We start from the raw sequence: 15,000 nt of genomic DNA, 5'->3' as shown, positions 1-15,000 counted from the left end.
ATCTCTAGTCGAACATGTATCTCTATGTATCTCTATGTATCTCTAGTGGAATATGTATCTCTATGTATCTCCAGTGGAACATGTATCATATCTCTAGTGGAACATGTATCTCTATGTATCTCTAGTGGAACATGTATCTCTAGTGGAACATGTATCATATCTCTAGTGGAACATGTATCTCTATGTATCTCTAGTGGAACATGTATCTCTAGTGGAATATGTATCTCTATGTATCTCTAGTGGAACATGTATCTCTATGTATCTCTAGTGGAACATGTATCTCTATGTATCTCTAGAGGAACATGTATCTCTATGTATCTCTAGTGGAACATGTATCTCTATGTATCTCTATGTATCTCTAGTGGAACATGTATCTCTAATGGAACATGTATCTCCATGTATCTCTATGTATCTCTAGTGGAACATGTATCTCTATGTATCTCTAGTGGAACATGTATCTCTATGTATCTCTATGTATCTCTAGTGGAACATGTATCTCTATGTATCTCTAGTGGAACATGTATCTCTATGTATCTCTATGTATCTCTAGTGGAACATGTATCTCTAGTGGAACATGTATCTCTATGTATCTCTATGTATCTCTATGTATCTCTAATGGAACATGTATCTCTATATATCTCTATGTATCTCTAGTGGAACATGTATCTCTATGTATCTCTATGTATCTCTAGTGGAATATGTATCTCTATGTATCTCTAGTGGAACATGTATCATATCTCTAGTGGAACATGTATCTCTATGTATCTCTAGTGGAACATGTATCATATCTCTAGTGGAACATGTATCTCTATGTATCTCTAGTGGAACATGTATCTCTAGTGGAATATGTATCTCTATGTATCTTTAGTGGAACATGTATCTCTATGTATCTCTAGTGGAACATGTATCTCTATGTATCTCTATGAATCTCTAGAGGAACATGTATCTCTATGTATCTCTATGTATCTCTAGTGGAACATGTATCTCTATGTATCTCTAGAGGAACATGTATCTCCATGTATCTCTAGTGGAACATGTATCTCTATGTATCTCTAGTGGAACATGTATCTCTATGTATATCTATGTATCTCTAGAGGAACATGTATTTCTATGTATCTCCAGTGGAACATGTATCTCTATGTATCTCCAGTGGAACATGTATCTCCATGTATCTCTATGTATCTCTATGTATCTCTATGTATCTCCATGTATCTCCATGTATCTCCAGTGGAACATGTATCTCTATGTATCTCCAGTGGAACATGTATCTCTATGTATCTCCAGTGGAACATGTATCTCCATGTATCTCCAGTGGAACATGTATCTCCATGTATCTCCAGTGGAACATGTATCTCTATGTATCTCTAGTGGAACATGTATCTCTATGTATCTCCAGTGGAACATGTATCTCCATGTATCTCTATGTATCTCTATGTATCTCCAGCGGAACATGTATCTCTATGTATCTCCAGCAGAACATGTATCTCCATGTATCTCCAGTGGAACATGTATCTCTATGTATCTCTAGTGGAACATGTATCTCTATGTATCTCCAGTGGAACATGTATCTCCATGTATCTCCATGTATCTCTATGTATCTCCAGTGGAACATGTATCTCTATGTATCTCCAGTGGAACATGTATCTCTATGTATCTCCAGTGGAACATGTATCTCTATGTATCTCTAGAGGAACATGTATCTCCATGTATCTCTAGTGGAACATGTATCTCTATGTATCTCTAGTGGAACATGTATCTCTATGTATATCTATGTATCTCTAGAGGAACATGTATTTCTATGTATCTCCAGTGGAACATGTATCTCTATGTATCTCCAGTGGAACATGTATCTCCATGTATCTCTATGTATCTCTATGTATCTCTAGAGGAACATGTATCTCTATGTATCTCCAGTGGAACATGTATCTCTATGTATCTCTAGTGGAACATGTATCTCTATGTATCTCTATGTATCTCCATGTATCTCCATGTATCTCCAGTGGAACATGTATCTCTATGTATCTCCAGTGGAACATGTATCTCTATGTATCTCCAGTGGAACATGTATCTCCATGTATCTCTATGTATCTCTATGTATCTCCAGTGGAACATGTATCTCTATGTATCTCCAGTGGAACATGTATCTCCATGTATCTCCAGTGGAACATGTATCTCTATGTATCTCTATGTATCTCCAGTGGAACATGTATCTCCATGTATCTCCAGTGGAACATGTATCTCTATGTATCTCCAGTGGAACATGTATCTCCATGTATCTCCAGTGGAACATGTATCTCTATGTATCTCTAGTGGAACATGTATCTCTATGTATCTCCAGTGGAACATGTATCTCCATGTATCTCTATGTATCTCTATGTATCTCCAGTGGAACATGTATCTCTATGTATCTCCAGTGGAACATGTATCTCCATGTATCTCTATGTATCTCTATGTATCTCCAGCGGAACATGTATCTATATGTATCTCCAGCAGAACACGTATCTCCATGTATCTCCAGTGGAACATGTATTTCTATGTATCTCCAGCGGAACATGTATCTCCATGTATCTCCATGTATCTCTATGTATCTCCAGTGGAACATGTATCTCTATGTATCTCCAGTGGAACATGTATCTCTATGTATCTCCAGTGGAACATGTATCTCCATGTATCTCCAGTGGAACATGTATCTCTATGTATCTCCAGTGGAACATGTATCTCCATGTATCTCTATGTATCTCTAGAGGAACATGTATCTCTATGTATCTCCAGTGGAACATGTATCTCTATGTATCTCCAGTGGAACATGTATCTCTATGTATCTCTAGTGGAACATGTATCTCTATGTATCTCCAGTGGAACATGTATCTCTATGTATCTCCAGTGGAACATGTATCTCTATGTATCTCCAGTGGAACATGTATCTCTATGTATCTCTAGTGGAACATGTATCTCCATGTATCTCTATGTATTTCTATGTATCTCCAGCGGAACATGTATCTCCATGTATCTCCAGCGGAACATGTATCTCTATGTATCTCCAGCGGAACATGTATCTCCATGTATCTCTAGTTACCATAGTCGGAGTCCTTGAAGCAGGCGTCCATGTGATCATGGTCGTCATCAAACTCGATGCTGTCGACGCTGCTGTTCTTCTTTGTTTTCTTGGGTTTGGCTGGCCGCTTACTGTTCCCATCTCCTCCTCCTTTTCCTCCTCCTCGTGTTCCTCCCTTCCGTCCAGCCGTGGTGGTGTTGGCATGGTTCCTGCCCCAGGAACCACCTCCTCCAGCGGTGTCAGAGGAGATGGCTGCGGCCCCAGCGGTAGCCCCGGAGGACAGGTTGGCCATAGACAACATCCCCTGAATGGCCTCCTGTGTGCTGGGAGATGCAGGTGGCTGACTGTAAGTACGTCAATAAGAAATAACACAACACAATAACATTACACTGCTGGAAGGTGTACCCGCCGGAGAGAGAGACAGATCGAGAGAGAGATGAGAGAGACAGATACAGAGAGAGAGATGAGAGAGAGAGATACAGAGAGAGAGAGAGAGAGAGAGAGAGAGAGAGAGAGAGAGAGAGAGAGAGAAGAGAGAGAGAATAGAGAGAGATGAGAGAGAGAGAGAGAGAGAGAAGAGAAAGAGAGATACAGAGAGAGAGAGAAGAGAAAGAGAGATACAGAGAGAGAGAGAGATCGAGAAAGAAGAGAGATACAGAGAGAGAGAGAGAGAGAGAAGAGAGAGATACAGAGAGAGAGAGAGAGAGAGAGAAAGAGAGATACAGAGAGAGAGAGAGAGAGAGAAGAGAGAGATACAGAGAGAGAGAGAGATCGAGAAAGAAGAGAGATACAGAGAGAGAGAGAGAGAGAGAGAAGAGAGAGATACAGAGAGAGAGAGAGAGAGAGAGAGAGAGAGAGAAAGAGAGATACAGAGAGAGAGAGAGAGAAGAGAGAGATACAGAGAGAGAGAGAGTGAGAGAGAGAGAAAGAAAGAGAGATACAGAGAGAGAGAGAGAGAGAGAGAGAGAGAGATGAGAGAGACAGATACAGAGAGAGAGAGATACAGAGAGAGAGAGAGAAGAGACAGAGAGAGAAAGAGAGAGAGAGAATAGAGAGAGATGAGAGACAGAGAGAGAGAGAGAGAAGAGAGAGATACAGAGAGAGAGAGAGATCGAGAAAGAAGAGAGATACAGAGAGAGACAGAGAGAGAGAGAGAGAAGAGAGAAGAGAGAGAGAGCGAGAGAGAGATACAGAGAGAGAGAGAGCGAGAGAGAAAGAGAAGAGAGATACAGAGAGAGAGAGAGAGAGAGAAGAGAGAGAGAGAGAGATACAGAGAGAGAGATACAGAGAGATCGAGAGAGAGAGAAATACAGAGAGATCGAGAGATACAGAGAGATCGAGAGAGAGAGAGAGAGAGAGAGAGAGATACAGAGAGATCGAGAGAGAGAGAGAAAGAGAGAGAGAAAGCGAGAGATACAGAGAGAGAGAGAGAGCGAGAGAGAAGAGAGAAATACAGAGAGATCGAGAGAGAGAGAGAGAGAAGAGAGAGAGAGAGAGAGAGAGATACAGAGAGATCGAGAGAGAGAGAGAGATCGAGAGAGAGAGAGATACAGAGAGATCGAGAGCGAGAGAGATACAGAGAGATCGAGAGAGAGACGATATTATTATCAGACCTGTGTTCTAATACTTTGAGAGTCTGCCTCGAGTGCTAGATGACCAGGGTTTGTATGGTTTCTATTGGTTTAAGCCAGGCACTGATAAAGTATTTGAAACCCAGGTCTGACTAAAGTGTGTTTATAAGGTCATGTGGTTCACGTTGAACTGGGATCACGTTATAGATCTGATTACCGACAGTATCAACACAGTTAATAATATGCTAAATAGAGGGGACATTTTAGGGGACATTTTAGGGGATATTTTCATATTTTTCCCCTCTTCAAATTGGGGAGATACTCTAGACCCAAACTGTTATAGACCTAGCGTAAATTCCGGACTATAAGCCGCTACTTTTTTCCCAGGCTTTGAACCTCGCGGCTTAAACAATGACGCGGCTAATATATGGATTTTTCCCGCTTTCAATTTTTTTTCTCTCCAAAAAAACACATTCTGTGACGTGCTCAGTTTTTTGGCGGCATGAAGCTTTCATTAGACCAATGAAATTGCCGAACGGGTTAAGGTCAAACAACTTTTTAGTTTACTGTTTAGATTAAATCGAGCGCTCTCAAACTTCCCATCATTCTGATTACGGTAGTCATTTTGTCACCCTCATCATGGCAAAGACACGGAGAAATGCATATGACGCAGCTTTCAAGTTGAAGGCGATTGATCTGGCTGTTGGAAAAGGAAATAGAGCTGCTGCACGGGAGCTTGGTCTTAATGAGTCGATGATAAGACGTTGGAAACAGCAGCGTGAGGAATTGACTCAGTGCAAAAAGACAACTAAAGCTTACTGCTAATTTTTTATTTTTGTTACAAGCCGTGTTTCGTTAAAGCCTATTTATTTTTGTTACAAGCCGTGTTTCCTTAAAGCCTGTGTAAAGTTCATTTGTTTCAATGTACCGGTAGGCACCTGCGGCTTATAGACATGTGCGGCTTATTTATGTTCAAAATAATATATTTTTTTTAATTCAGTGGGTGCGGCTTATATTCAGGTGCGCTTAATAGTCCGGAAATTACGGTATATCCATCCTGCCCTGCCTTTCTGAAGTCTTTGAAAGCCAAGTTAACAAACAGATCACCGATCATTTCGAATCCCACCGTACCTTCTCCGCTATGCAATCTGGTTTCCGAGCTGGTCATGGGTGCACCTCCTAAACGATATCATAACCGCCATCGATGAGACATTACTGTGCAGCCGTATTCATCGACCTGGCCAAGGATTTCGACTCTGTCAATCACCGTGTTCTTATCGGCAGACTCAACAGCCTTGTTTTCTCAAATGACTGCCTCGCCTGGTTCACCAACTACTTCTCAGATAGAGTTCAGGGTGTCAAATCGGAGGACCTGTTGTCCGGACCTCTGGTAGTCTCTAAGACTGGTCTATTCTAATCGCTACAACAAGCTCCAATCCCTTTAAGTCGCATTCAGAGCCGCATTCAGAGCCGCATTCAGAGCCGCATTCAGAGCCAGTCAGGTTATCCAGAGTGTGTTGGCGCGCAAGTCTGTGCAGGTGTGTGTGTGTGTGTGTGCGTGTGCGTGTGTGTGTGTGCGCCTCCCTATGCAGGTGTGTGTGTGCTGGTCCTATGGTGTACCTGTTGGCGTTGTAGTCAATGCCACCGACAGCCTTGCTGGCCTGGAGAAGGTCCAGGATGCCCGCCGTGCTGCCCGTCTTCTTTTTCACCTTCGAGTTACGACCTTTCACCTCCGGCTTGACCTCTGTGTCGATGTGGAGCGACTCCTCATCTGACGAGTCAGCCTTCTGAGGAACACAATAAAATGGTATTATACACACACTGAATACACCGGGACTTTACTCTAATACCCTCACACACTGAACAAACCAGGACTTTACTGTAATACCCTCACACACTGAACACACCGGGACTTTACTGTAATACCCTCACACACTGAACACACCAGGACTTTACTGTAATACCCTCACACACTGAACACACCAGGACTTTACTGTAATACCCTCACACACTGAACACACCAGGACTTTACTGTTATACCCTCACACACTGAATACACCAGGACTTTACTGTAATACCCTCACACACTGAACACACCAGGACTTTACTGTAATACCCTCACACACTGAACACACCAGGACTTTACTGTAATACCCTCACATACTGAACACACCAGGACTTTACTCTAATACCCTCACACACTGAATACACCAGGACTTTACTGTAATACCCTCACACACTGAACACACCAGGCCTTTACTGTAATACCCTCACACACTGAATACACCAGGACTTTACTGTAATACCCTCACACACTGAACACACCAGGCCTTTACTGTAATACCCTCACACACTGAATACACCAGGACTTTACTGTAATACCCTCACACACTGAACACACCAGGACTTTACTTTAACACAAGAACCGCCTGGCCTTTCAGCCTATCAGAACCCGCTAGAGAACGTTGCCGGGCATCCCATTTAGCATCAGATGCATATCAACCCGCAAGGTGCAGCGAACGTAAGAAACAATGATTGATAAATAGTGCAGAAAATATTACAAAGGAGTAATTGCATGAATAAATATTTGTGGAAATATATCAATAATGTACAATTTGACTGATCATTTTGCCACTGATCAGATTATTGACAGTTTAGTCTTGTCTATAGGCTAACTCTTACTATGTGTGAAATTATTTTTGTATAGTTTTGATATAGTTTAGATGTAGTTTTAATAAAGTTTAGATGTAGTTTAGGAATAGTTTGGGTACATCGTATGTGTAGTTTAGGTGTAGTTGTAGTTTAGGTATAGTTTTGGTGTAGTTTAAGTGTAGGTGTAGTTTTGGTGTAGTTTCGGTGACCTTTTTTGGAACACCATTATTTTTGTCATACTGAGATTTACTGTCAGGGCCCAGGTCTGACAGAATCTGTGCAGAAGATCTAGGTGCTGCTGTAGGCCCTCCTTGGTTGGGGACAGATCTAGGTGCTGCTGTAGGCCCTCCTTGGTTGGGGACAGATCTAGGTGCTGCTGTAGGCCCTCCTTGGTTGGGGACAGATCTAGGTGCTGCTGTAGGACCTCCTTGGTTGGGGACAGATCTAGGTGCTGCTGTAGGACCTCCTTGGTTGGGGACAGATCTAGGTGCTGCTGTAGGCCCTCCTTGGTTGGTGACAGAAGCACCAGATCATCAGGAAACAGTAGACATTTGACTTCAGATTCTAGTAGGGTGAGGCCGGGTGCTGCAGACTGTTTTAGTGCCCTCGCCAATTCGTTGATATATATGTTGAAGAGGGTGGGGCTTAAGCTGCATCCCTGTCTCACCCCCCACGGCCCGGTGGAAAGAAATGTGTGTTTTTTGCCAATTTTAACCGCACACTTGTTGTTTGTGCACATGGATTTTATAATGTCGTATGTTTTTCCCCCAACACCACTTTTCATCAATTTGTATAGCAGACCCTCAGGCCAAATTGAGTCAAAGGCTTTTTTGAAATCAACAAATCATGAGAAGACTTTGCCTTTGTTTTGGTTTGTTTGTTGGTGTGCAGGGTGAACAAAAACAATTGGACATTTGCTCAGTTCATCGTTTTCGGTGAGGAAATGTACAAGTCTGCTGTTAATGATAATGCAGTGTATTTTCCCAAGGTTGCTGTTGACGCATATCCCACGATAGTTATTGGGGTCAAATCTGTCTCCACTTTTGTGGATTGGGGTGATCAGTCCTTGGTTTCAAATATTGGGGAAGATGCCAGAGCTAAGGATGACGTTAAAGAGTTTAAGTTTAGCCAATGGGAATTTGTTGTTTGTATATTTTATAATTTCATGTAGGATACCATCAACACCACAGGCCTTTTGGGTTGGAGGGTTTGTATTTTGTCCTGTAGTTCATTCAATGTAATTGGAGAATCCAGTGGGTTCTGGTAGTCTTTAATAGTTGATTCTAAGATTTGTATTTGATCATGTATATGTTTTTGCTGTTTGTTCTTTGTTATAGGGCCAAAAAGATTGGAGAAGTGGTTTATCCAGACATCTCCGTTTTAGATAGATAACTCTCCATGTTGTTGTTTGTTTAGTGTTTTCCAATGTTCCCAGAAGTGTTTAGATTCTATGGATTCTTTAATTACATTGAGCTGATTTCTGACCTGCTGTTCCTTCTTTTTCCATAGTGTATTTCTGTATTGTTTTAGTGATTCACCATAGTGAAGGCGTAGACTCAGGTTTTCTGGGTCTCTATGTTTTTGGTTGGATAGGTTTCTCAATTTCTTTCTTTGGTTTTTGCATTCTTCATCAAACCATTTGTCATTGTTGATCATTTTCTTCGGTTTTCTGTCTGACATTTTTAGATTTGATAGGGAAGCTGAGAGGTCAAATATACTGTTTTGGTTTTCTACTGCCAAGTTTACACCTTCACTATGACAGTGGAACGTTTTGTCCAGGAAGTTGTCTAAAGGGGATTGGATTTGTTGTTGCCTAATTGTTTTTTGGTCGGTTTCCACACTACTTTCCTTCCATCTATAGCATTTCTTAATATTACTCAGCTCCTTAGGCTTTGATGCCTCATGATTGAGTATTGCTGACCAACTGGCAAGTGTCTTCACTGACATTTTCAACCTCTCCCTGTCTGAGTCTGTAATACCACCATGTTTTAAGAAGACCACCATAGTCCCTGTGCCCAAGAACACTAAGGTAACCTGCCTAAATGACTACAGACCCGTAGCACTCATGTCCGTAGCCATGAAGTGCTTTGAAAGGCTGGTAATAGCTCACATCAACACCATTATCCCAGAAACCCTAGACCCACTCCAATTTGCATACCGCCCAAACAGATCCACAGATGATGCAATCTCTATTGCACTCTACACTGCCCTTTCCCACCTGGACAAAAGGAACACCTATGTGAGAATGCTATTCATTGACTACAGCTCAGTGTTCAACACCATAGTGCCCTCAAAGCTCATCACTAAGCTAAGGATCCTGGGACTAAACACCTCCCTCTGCAACTGGATCCTGGACTTCCTGATGGGCCTCACCAGGTGGTAATGGTAGGCAACAACACATTTGCCACCCTGATCCTCAACACTGGAGCCCCTCCTGTACTCCCTGTTCACCCAAGACTGCATGGCCAGGCACGACTCCAACACCATCATTAAGTTTGCTGACACAACAGTGGTCTGCAACAGCCTGATCACCGACAACGACGAGACGCCTATAGGGAGGAGGTCAGAGGCTGCGTGGTGCCAGAATAACAATCTATCCCTCAACGTAACCAAGACTAAGGAGATGATTGTGGACTACAGGAAAAGGAGGACCGAGCACGCCCCCATTCTCATCGACGGGGCTGTAGTGGAGCAGGTTGAGAGCTTCAAGTTCCTTGGTGTCCACATCACCAACAAACTAACATGGTCCAAACACACCAAGACAGTCATGAAGAGGGCACGACTAAACCTATTCCCCCTGAGGAAACTAAAAAGATTTGGAATTTATTTATTTTATTTCTTTTATTTCACCTTTATTTAACCAGGTAGGCAAGTTACAAGTTCTCATTTACAATTGCGACCTGGCCAAGATAAAGCAAAGCAGTTCGACAACATACAAAAACACAGAGTTACACATGGAGTAAAACAACATACAATCAATGATACAGTAGACAAAAATAAGACTATATACAAAAGCAAAGCAGTTCGACAACATACAACAACACAGAGTTACACATGGAGTAAAACAAACATACAGTCAATAATACAGTAGAAAAATAAGTCTATATACAATGTGAGCAAATGAGGTGAGATAAGGGAGGTAAAGGCAAAAAGGCCATGGTGGCAAAGTAAATACAATATAGCATGTAAAACACTGGAATGGTAGATTTATAATTTGAAGAAAGTTCAAAGTTCAAATATAAATAATATGGTGCAAAGGAGCAAAATAATAAATAAAATAAATAAATACAGTAGGGGAAGAGGGAATAGTTTGGGCTAAATTATAGATGGGCTATGTACAGGTGCAGTGATCTGGGAGCTGCTCTGATAGCTGGTGCTTAAAGCTAGTGAGGGAGGTAAGTGTTCCAGTTTCAGAGATTTTTGTAGTTCGTTCCAGTCATTGGCAGCAGAGAACTGGAAGGAGAGACGACCAAAGGAGGAGTTGGCTTTAGGGGTGACCAGAGATATATACCTGCTGGAGCGCGTGCTACAGGTGGGTGCTGCTATGGTGACCAGTGAGCGGAGATAAGGGGGGACTTTACCTAGCAGGGTCTTGTAGATGACCTGGAGCCAATGTGTTTGGCGACGATTATGAAGCGAAGGCCAGCCAACGAGAGCGTACAGGTCGCAGTGGTGGGTAGTATATGGGGCTTTGGTGACAAAACGGATGGCACTGTGATAGACTGCATCCAGCTTGTTGAGTAGGGTATTGGAGGCTATTTTGTAAATGACATCGCCGAAGTCGAGGATTGGTAGGATGGTCAGTTTTACGAGGGTATGTTTGGCAGCATGAGTGAAGGATGCTTTGTTGCGAAATAGGAAGCCAATTCTAGATTTAACTTTGGATTGGAGATGATTGATGTGAGTCTGGAAGGAGAGTTTACAGTCTAACCAGACACCTAGGTATATGTAGTTGTCCACATATTCTAAGTAAGAACCAGTCCAAAGTAGTGATGCTGGACGGGCGGGCAGGTGCAGGCAGCGATCGGTTGAAGAGCATGCATTTAGTTTTACTTGTATTTAGGAGCAGTTGGAAGGAGAGTTGTATGGCATTGAAGCTCATCTGGAGGGTTGTTAACACAGTGTCCAAAGAAGGGCCAGAAGTATACAGAATGGTGTCGTCTGCGTAGAGGTGGATCAGAGATTCACCAGCAGCAAGAGCGACATCATTGATGTATACAGAGAAAAGAGTTGGCCCAAGAATTGAACCCTGTGGTACCCCCATAGAGACTGCCAGAGGTCCGGACAGCAGGTCCTCCGATTTGACACACTGAACTCTATCAGAGAAGTAGTTGGTGAACCAGGCGACACAATCGTTTGAGAAACCAAGGCTACTGAGTCTGCCGATGAGGATGTGGTGATTAACAGAGTCAAAAGCTTTGGCCAGGTCAATGAATACGGCAGCACAGTATTGTTTCTTATCGATGGCGGTTACGATGTCGTTTAGGACCTTGAGCGTGGCTGAGGTGCACCCATGACCAGCTCTGAAACCAGATTGCATAGCGGAGAGGGTGCGGTGGGATTCGAAATGGTCGGTAATCTGTTTGTTGACTTGGCTTTCGAAGACCTTAGAAAGGCAGGGTAGGATGGATATAGGTCTATAGCAATTTGGGTCAAGAGTGTCACCTCCTTTGAAGAGGGGGATGACAGCAGCTGCTTTCCAATCTATGGGAATCTCAGACGACACGAAAGAGAGGTTGAACAGGCTAGTAATAGGGGTTGCAATAATTTCGGCAGATAATTTTAGAAAGAAAGGGTCCAGATTGTCAAGCCCAGCTGATTTGTAGGGGTCCAGATTTTGCAGCTCTTTCAGAACATCAGCTGAATGGATTTGGGAGAAGGAGAAATGGGGGAGGCTTGGGCGAGTAGCTGTGGGGGGTGCAGTGCTGTTGAATGCAGTAGGGGTAGTTAGGTGGAAAGCATGGCCAGCCGTAGAAAAATGGTTATTGAAATTCTCAATTATAGTGGGCTTATCGGTGGTGACAGAGTTTCCTATCCTCAGTGCAGTGGGCAGCTGGGAGGAGGTGTTCTTATTCTCCATGGACTTTACAATGTCCCAGAACTTTTTAGAGTTGGAGTTGCACGAAGCGAATTTCTGTTTGAAAAAGCTAGCCTTGGCGTTTCTAACTGCCTGTGTGTATTGGTTTCTAACTTCTCTGAAAAGATGCATATCGCGGGAGCAGTTCGATGCTAATGCAGAACGCCACAGGATATTTTTGTGTTGGTTAAGGGCAGTCAGGTCTGGGGAGAACCAAGGGCTATATCTGTTCCTGGTTCTACATTTCTTGAAAGGGGCATGCTTATTTAAGATGGTGAGGAAGGCATTTAAAAAAAATAACCAGGCATCCTCTACTGACGGGATGAGGTCAATATCCTTCCAGGATACGAGGGCCAGGTCGATTAGAAAGGCTTGCTCGTTGAAATGTTTCAGGGAGCGTTTGACAGTGATGAGTGGAGGTCGTTTGACCGCTGACCCATTACGGGTGCAGGCAATGAGGCAGTGATCGCTGAGATCTTGGTTGAAAACAGCAGAGGTGTATTTAGAGGGCAGGTTGGTCAGGATGATATCTATGAGGGTGCCAGTGTTTGCGGCTTTGGGGTTGTACCTGGTGGGTTCATTAATAATTTGTGTGAGATTGAGGGCATGAAGCTTGGATTGTAGGATGGCCGGGGTGTTAAGCATGTCCCAGTTTAGGTCACCTAGTAGCACGAGCTCTGAAGATAGATGGGGGGCAATCAGTTCACATATGGTGTCCAGGGCACAGCTAGGGGCCGATGGGGGTCTATAGCAGGCGGCGACGGTGAGAGACTTGTTTTTGGAAAGGTGGATTTTTAAAAGTAGAAGTTCAAATTGTTTGGGTACAGACCTGGATAGCAGGACAGAGCTCTGCAGGCTATCTCTGCAGTAGATTGCAACACCGCCCCCTTTGGTCGTTCTATCTTGCCTGAAAACGTTGTAGTTAGGGATGAAGATTTCAGAGTTTTTGGTGGACTTCCTAAGCCAAGATTCAGACACAGCTAGGACATCCGGGTTGGCAGAGTGTGCTAAAGCAGTGAATAAAACAAACTTAGGGAGAAGGCTTCTAATGTTAACATGCATGAAACCAAGGCTAATCACGGTTACAGAAGTCATCAAAAGAGAGCGCCTGGGGAGTAGGAGTGGAGCCAGGCACTGCAGGGCCTGGATTCACCTCTACATCCCCAGAGGAGCAGAGAAGAATGAGTATAAGGGTACGGCTAAAAGCTATAAGAATTGGTCGTCGGTGACGTCCAGAATAGAGAGAAAAAGGAGCAGGTTTCTGGGGGCGATAAAATAGCTTCAAGGTATAATGTACAGACAAAGGTATGGTAGGATGTGAATACAGTGGAGGTAAACCTAGACATTCAGTGATGATGAGAGAGATATTGTCTCTAGATACATCATTGAAACCAGAAGATGTCATAGCATGTGTGGGTGGAGGAACTGAGAGGTTGGATAAGATATAATGAGCAGGGCTAGAGGCTCTACAGTGAAATAAGCCAATAAACACTAACCAGAACAGCAATGGACATTGCATATTGACATTGAGGAGAGGCATGCTTAGCCGAGTGATCAAAGGGTCCAGTGAGATTCAGACAGCTAGCCGGGCCATAGGTAGCAAGCTGGTGGAAGATGGAGGGAGGTCTGTTTTTAGCCACCTCGTGCGTTTCCGTGTGGAAGGGGGGACCAGTCCAAGTTGGCGAAATAGTTAGTTATAGTGGCCCAAGAAAAGTGTCCGATAGACCTATTCAGATCGCAGCCGATAAGACAGCTAACGATTAACGATTAGCCGGCCGCAGATGGGTGATCAGGTTACGTCGCGACGGAGGGGCCAGTTGGATAACTCCTCGGGCAGATAACGTCGGTGGTCCAGTCGTGAAGGCCCGATGGGGCTCTGCATCGGCAGTAAAAACGGGTCAGGATAGGTGATTGTAGCCCAGGAGACACTTCAGCTGGCTAGCTCAGGAAAATCCCACGAGTGGCTGACGGAACTCTTCAGCTGGCTAGCTCCGGAATAATGTGTGTTAATTCCGGGACCGACGTTAGCCAATAGTCACTCAGGTAGCAGCTAGTTAGCTGCAAGATCCAGGTGTAAATGTCCAGAGCCTGCAGTAGAAATCGGGGAAAGGAGAGAGAATAGGTCCGGTGTGCTCTGGTCTGAGTCGCGCTGTACAAAAACTGGCGATAGCTTTTCGAGCTAATGGATAGCTGAGGACAGCTAACCGTGGCTAGCTGAACTCCAACGTTAGCCAGTGAAAATGGCTAACCTCTGGCTAGCTTCTGTTGTGGATTTCAGATTTGAGGTAAATAATACTTTATTTTTTAAATTGGTGAGGCGGGTTGCAGGAGAGTGCTTTGAGGTTGAGTTTTAGAAGAAAAAATGTAAAAAGATAATGCGAAGAAAAATATGTAAATATATATATATAGACACGGGACACGACAACAGGAGGGTAAAGGACGTCTGAACTGCTACGCCATCTTGGAATTTTAGTTTAGGAATGGGTCCTGAGGTTCTACAGCTGCAACATCGAGAGCATCTTGACTGGTTGCATCACTGCAATTGCTCGGCCTCCGACCGCAAGGCACTACAGAGGGTAGTGCGTACGGCCCAGTACATCACTGGGGCCAAGCTTCCTGCCATCCAGGATCTCTATACCAGGCAG

General features: G+C 43.6%; 1 protein-coding gene across 1 annotated transcript in view; it reads right to left on the bottom strand.

Moving 5' to 3' along the window:
• phf2 (PHD finger protein 2) overlaps positions 1-15,000 on the bottom strand; it is a 130,255-nt gene that overhangs the window by 21,239 nt on the left and 94,016 nt on the right. Inside the window, exons 17-18 of the mRNA XM_082967765.1 lie at positions 6,247-6,413; positions 3,077-3,399 (exon numbers count right to left, since the gene is read on the bottom strand). Of these exons, the coding sequence (XP_082823891.1) occupies positions 3,077-3,399; positions 6,247-6,413 (490 nt within the window). The remainder of the gene's footprint in view (positions 1-3,076; positions 3,400-6,246; positions 6,414-15,000) is intronic.

The sequence above is a fragment of the Salmo salar genome, chromosome 22, assembly GCF_965601325.2.
Source record: "Salmo salar chromosome 22, fSalSal1, whole genome shotgun sequence".
Lineage (NCBI taxonomy): Eukaryota > Metazoa > Chordata > Actinopteri > Salmoniformes > Salmonidae > Salmo > Salmo salar.
Note: the sequence above shows the minus strand (reverse complement) of the source record. Positions and strands in the feature narration are given on the sequence as shown.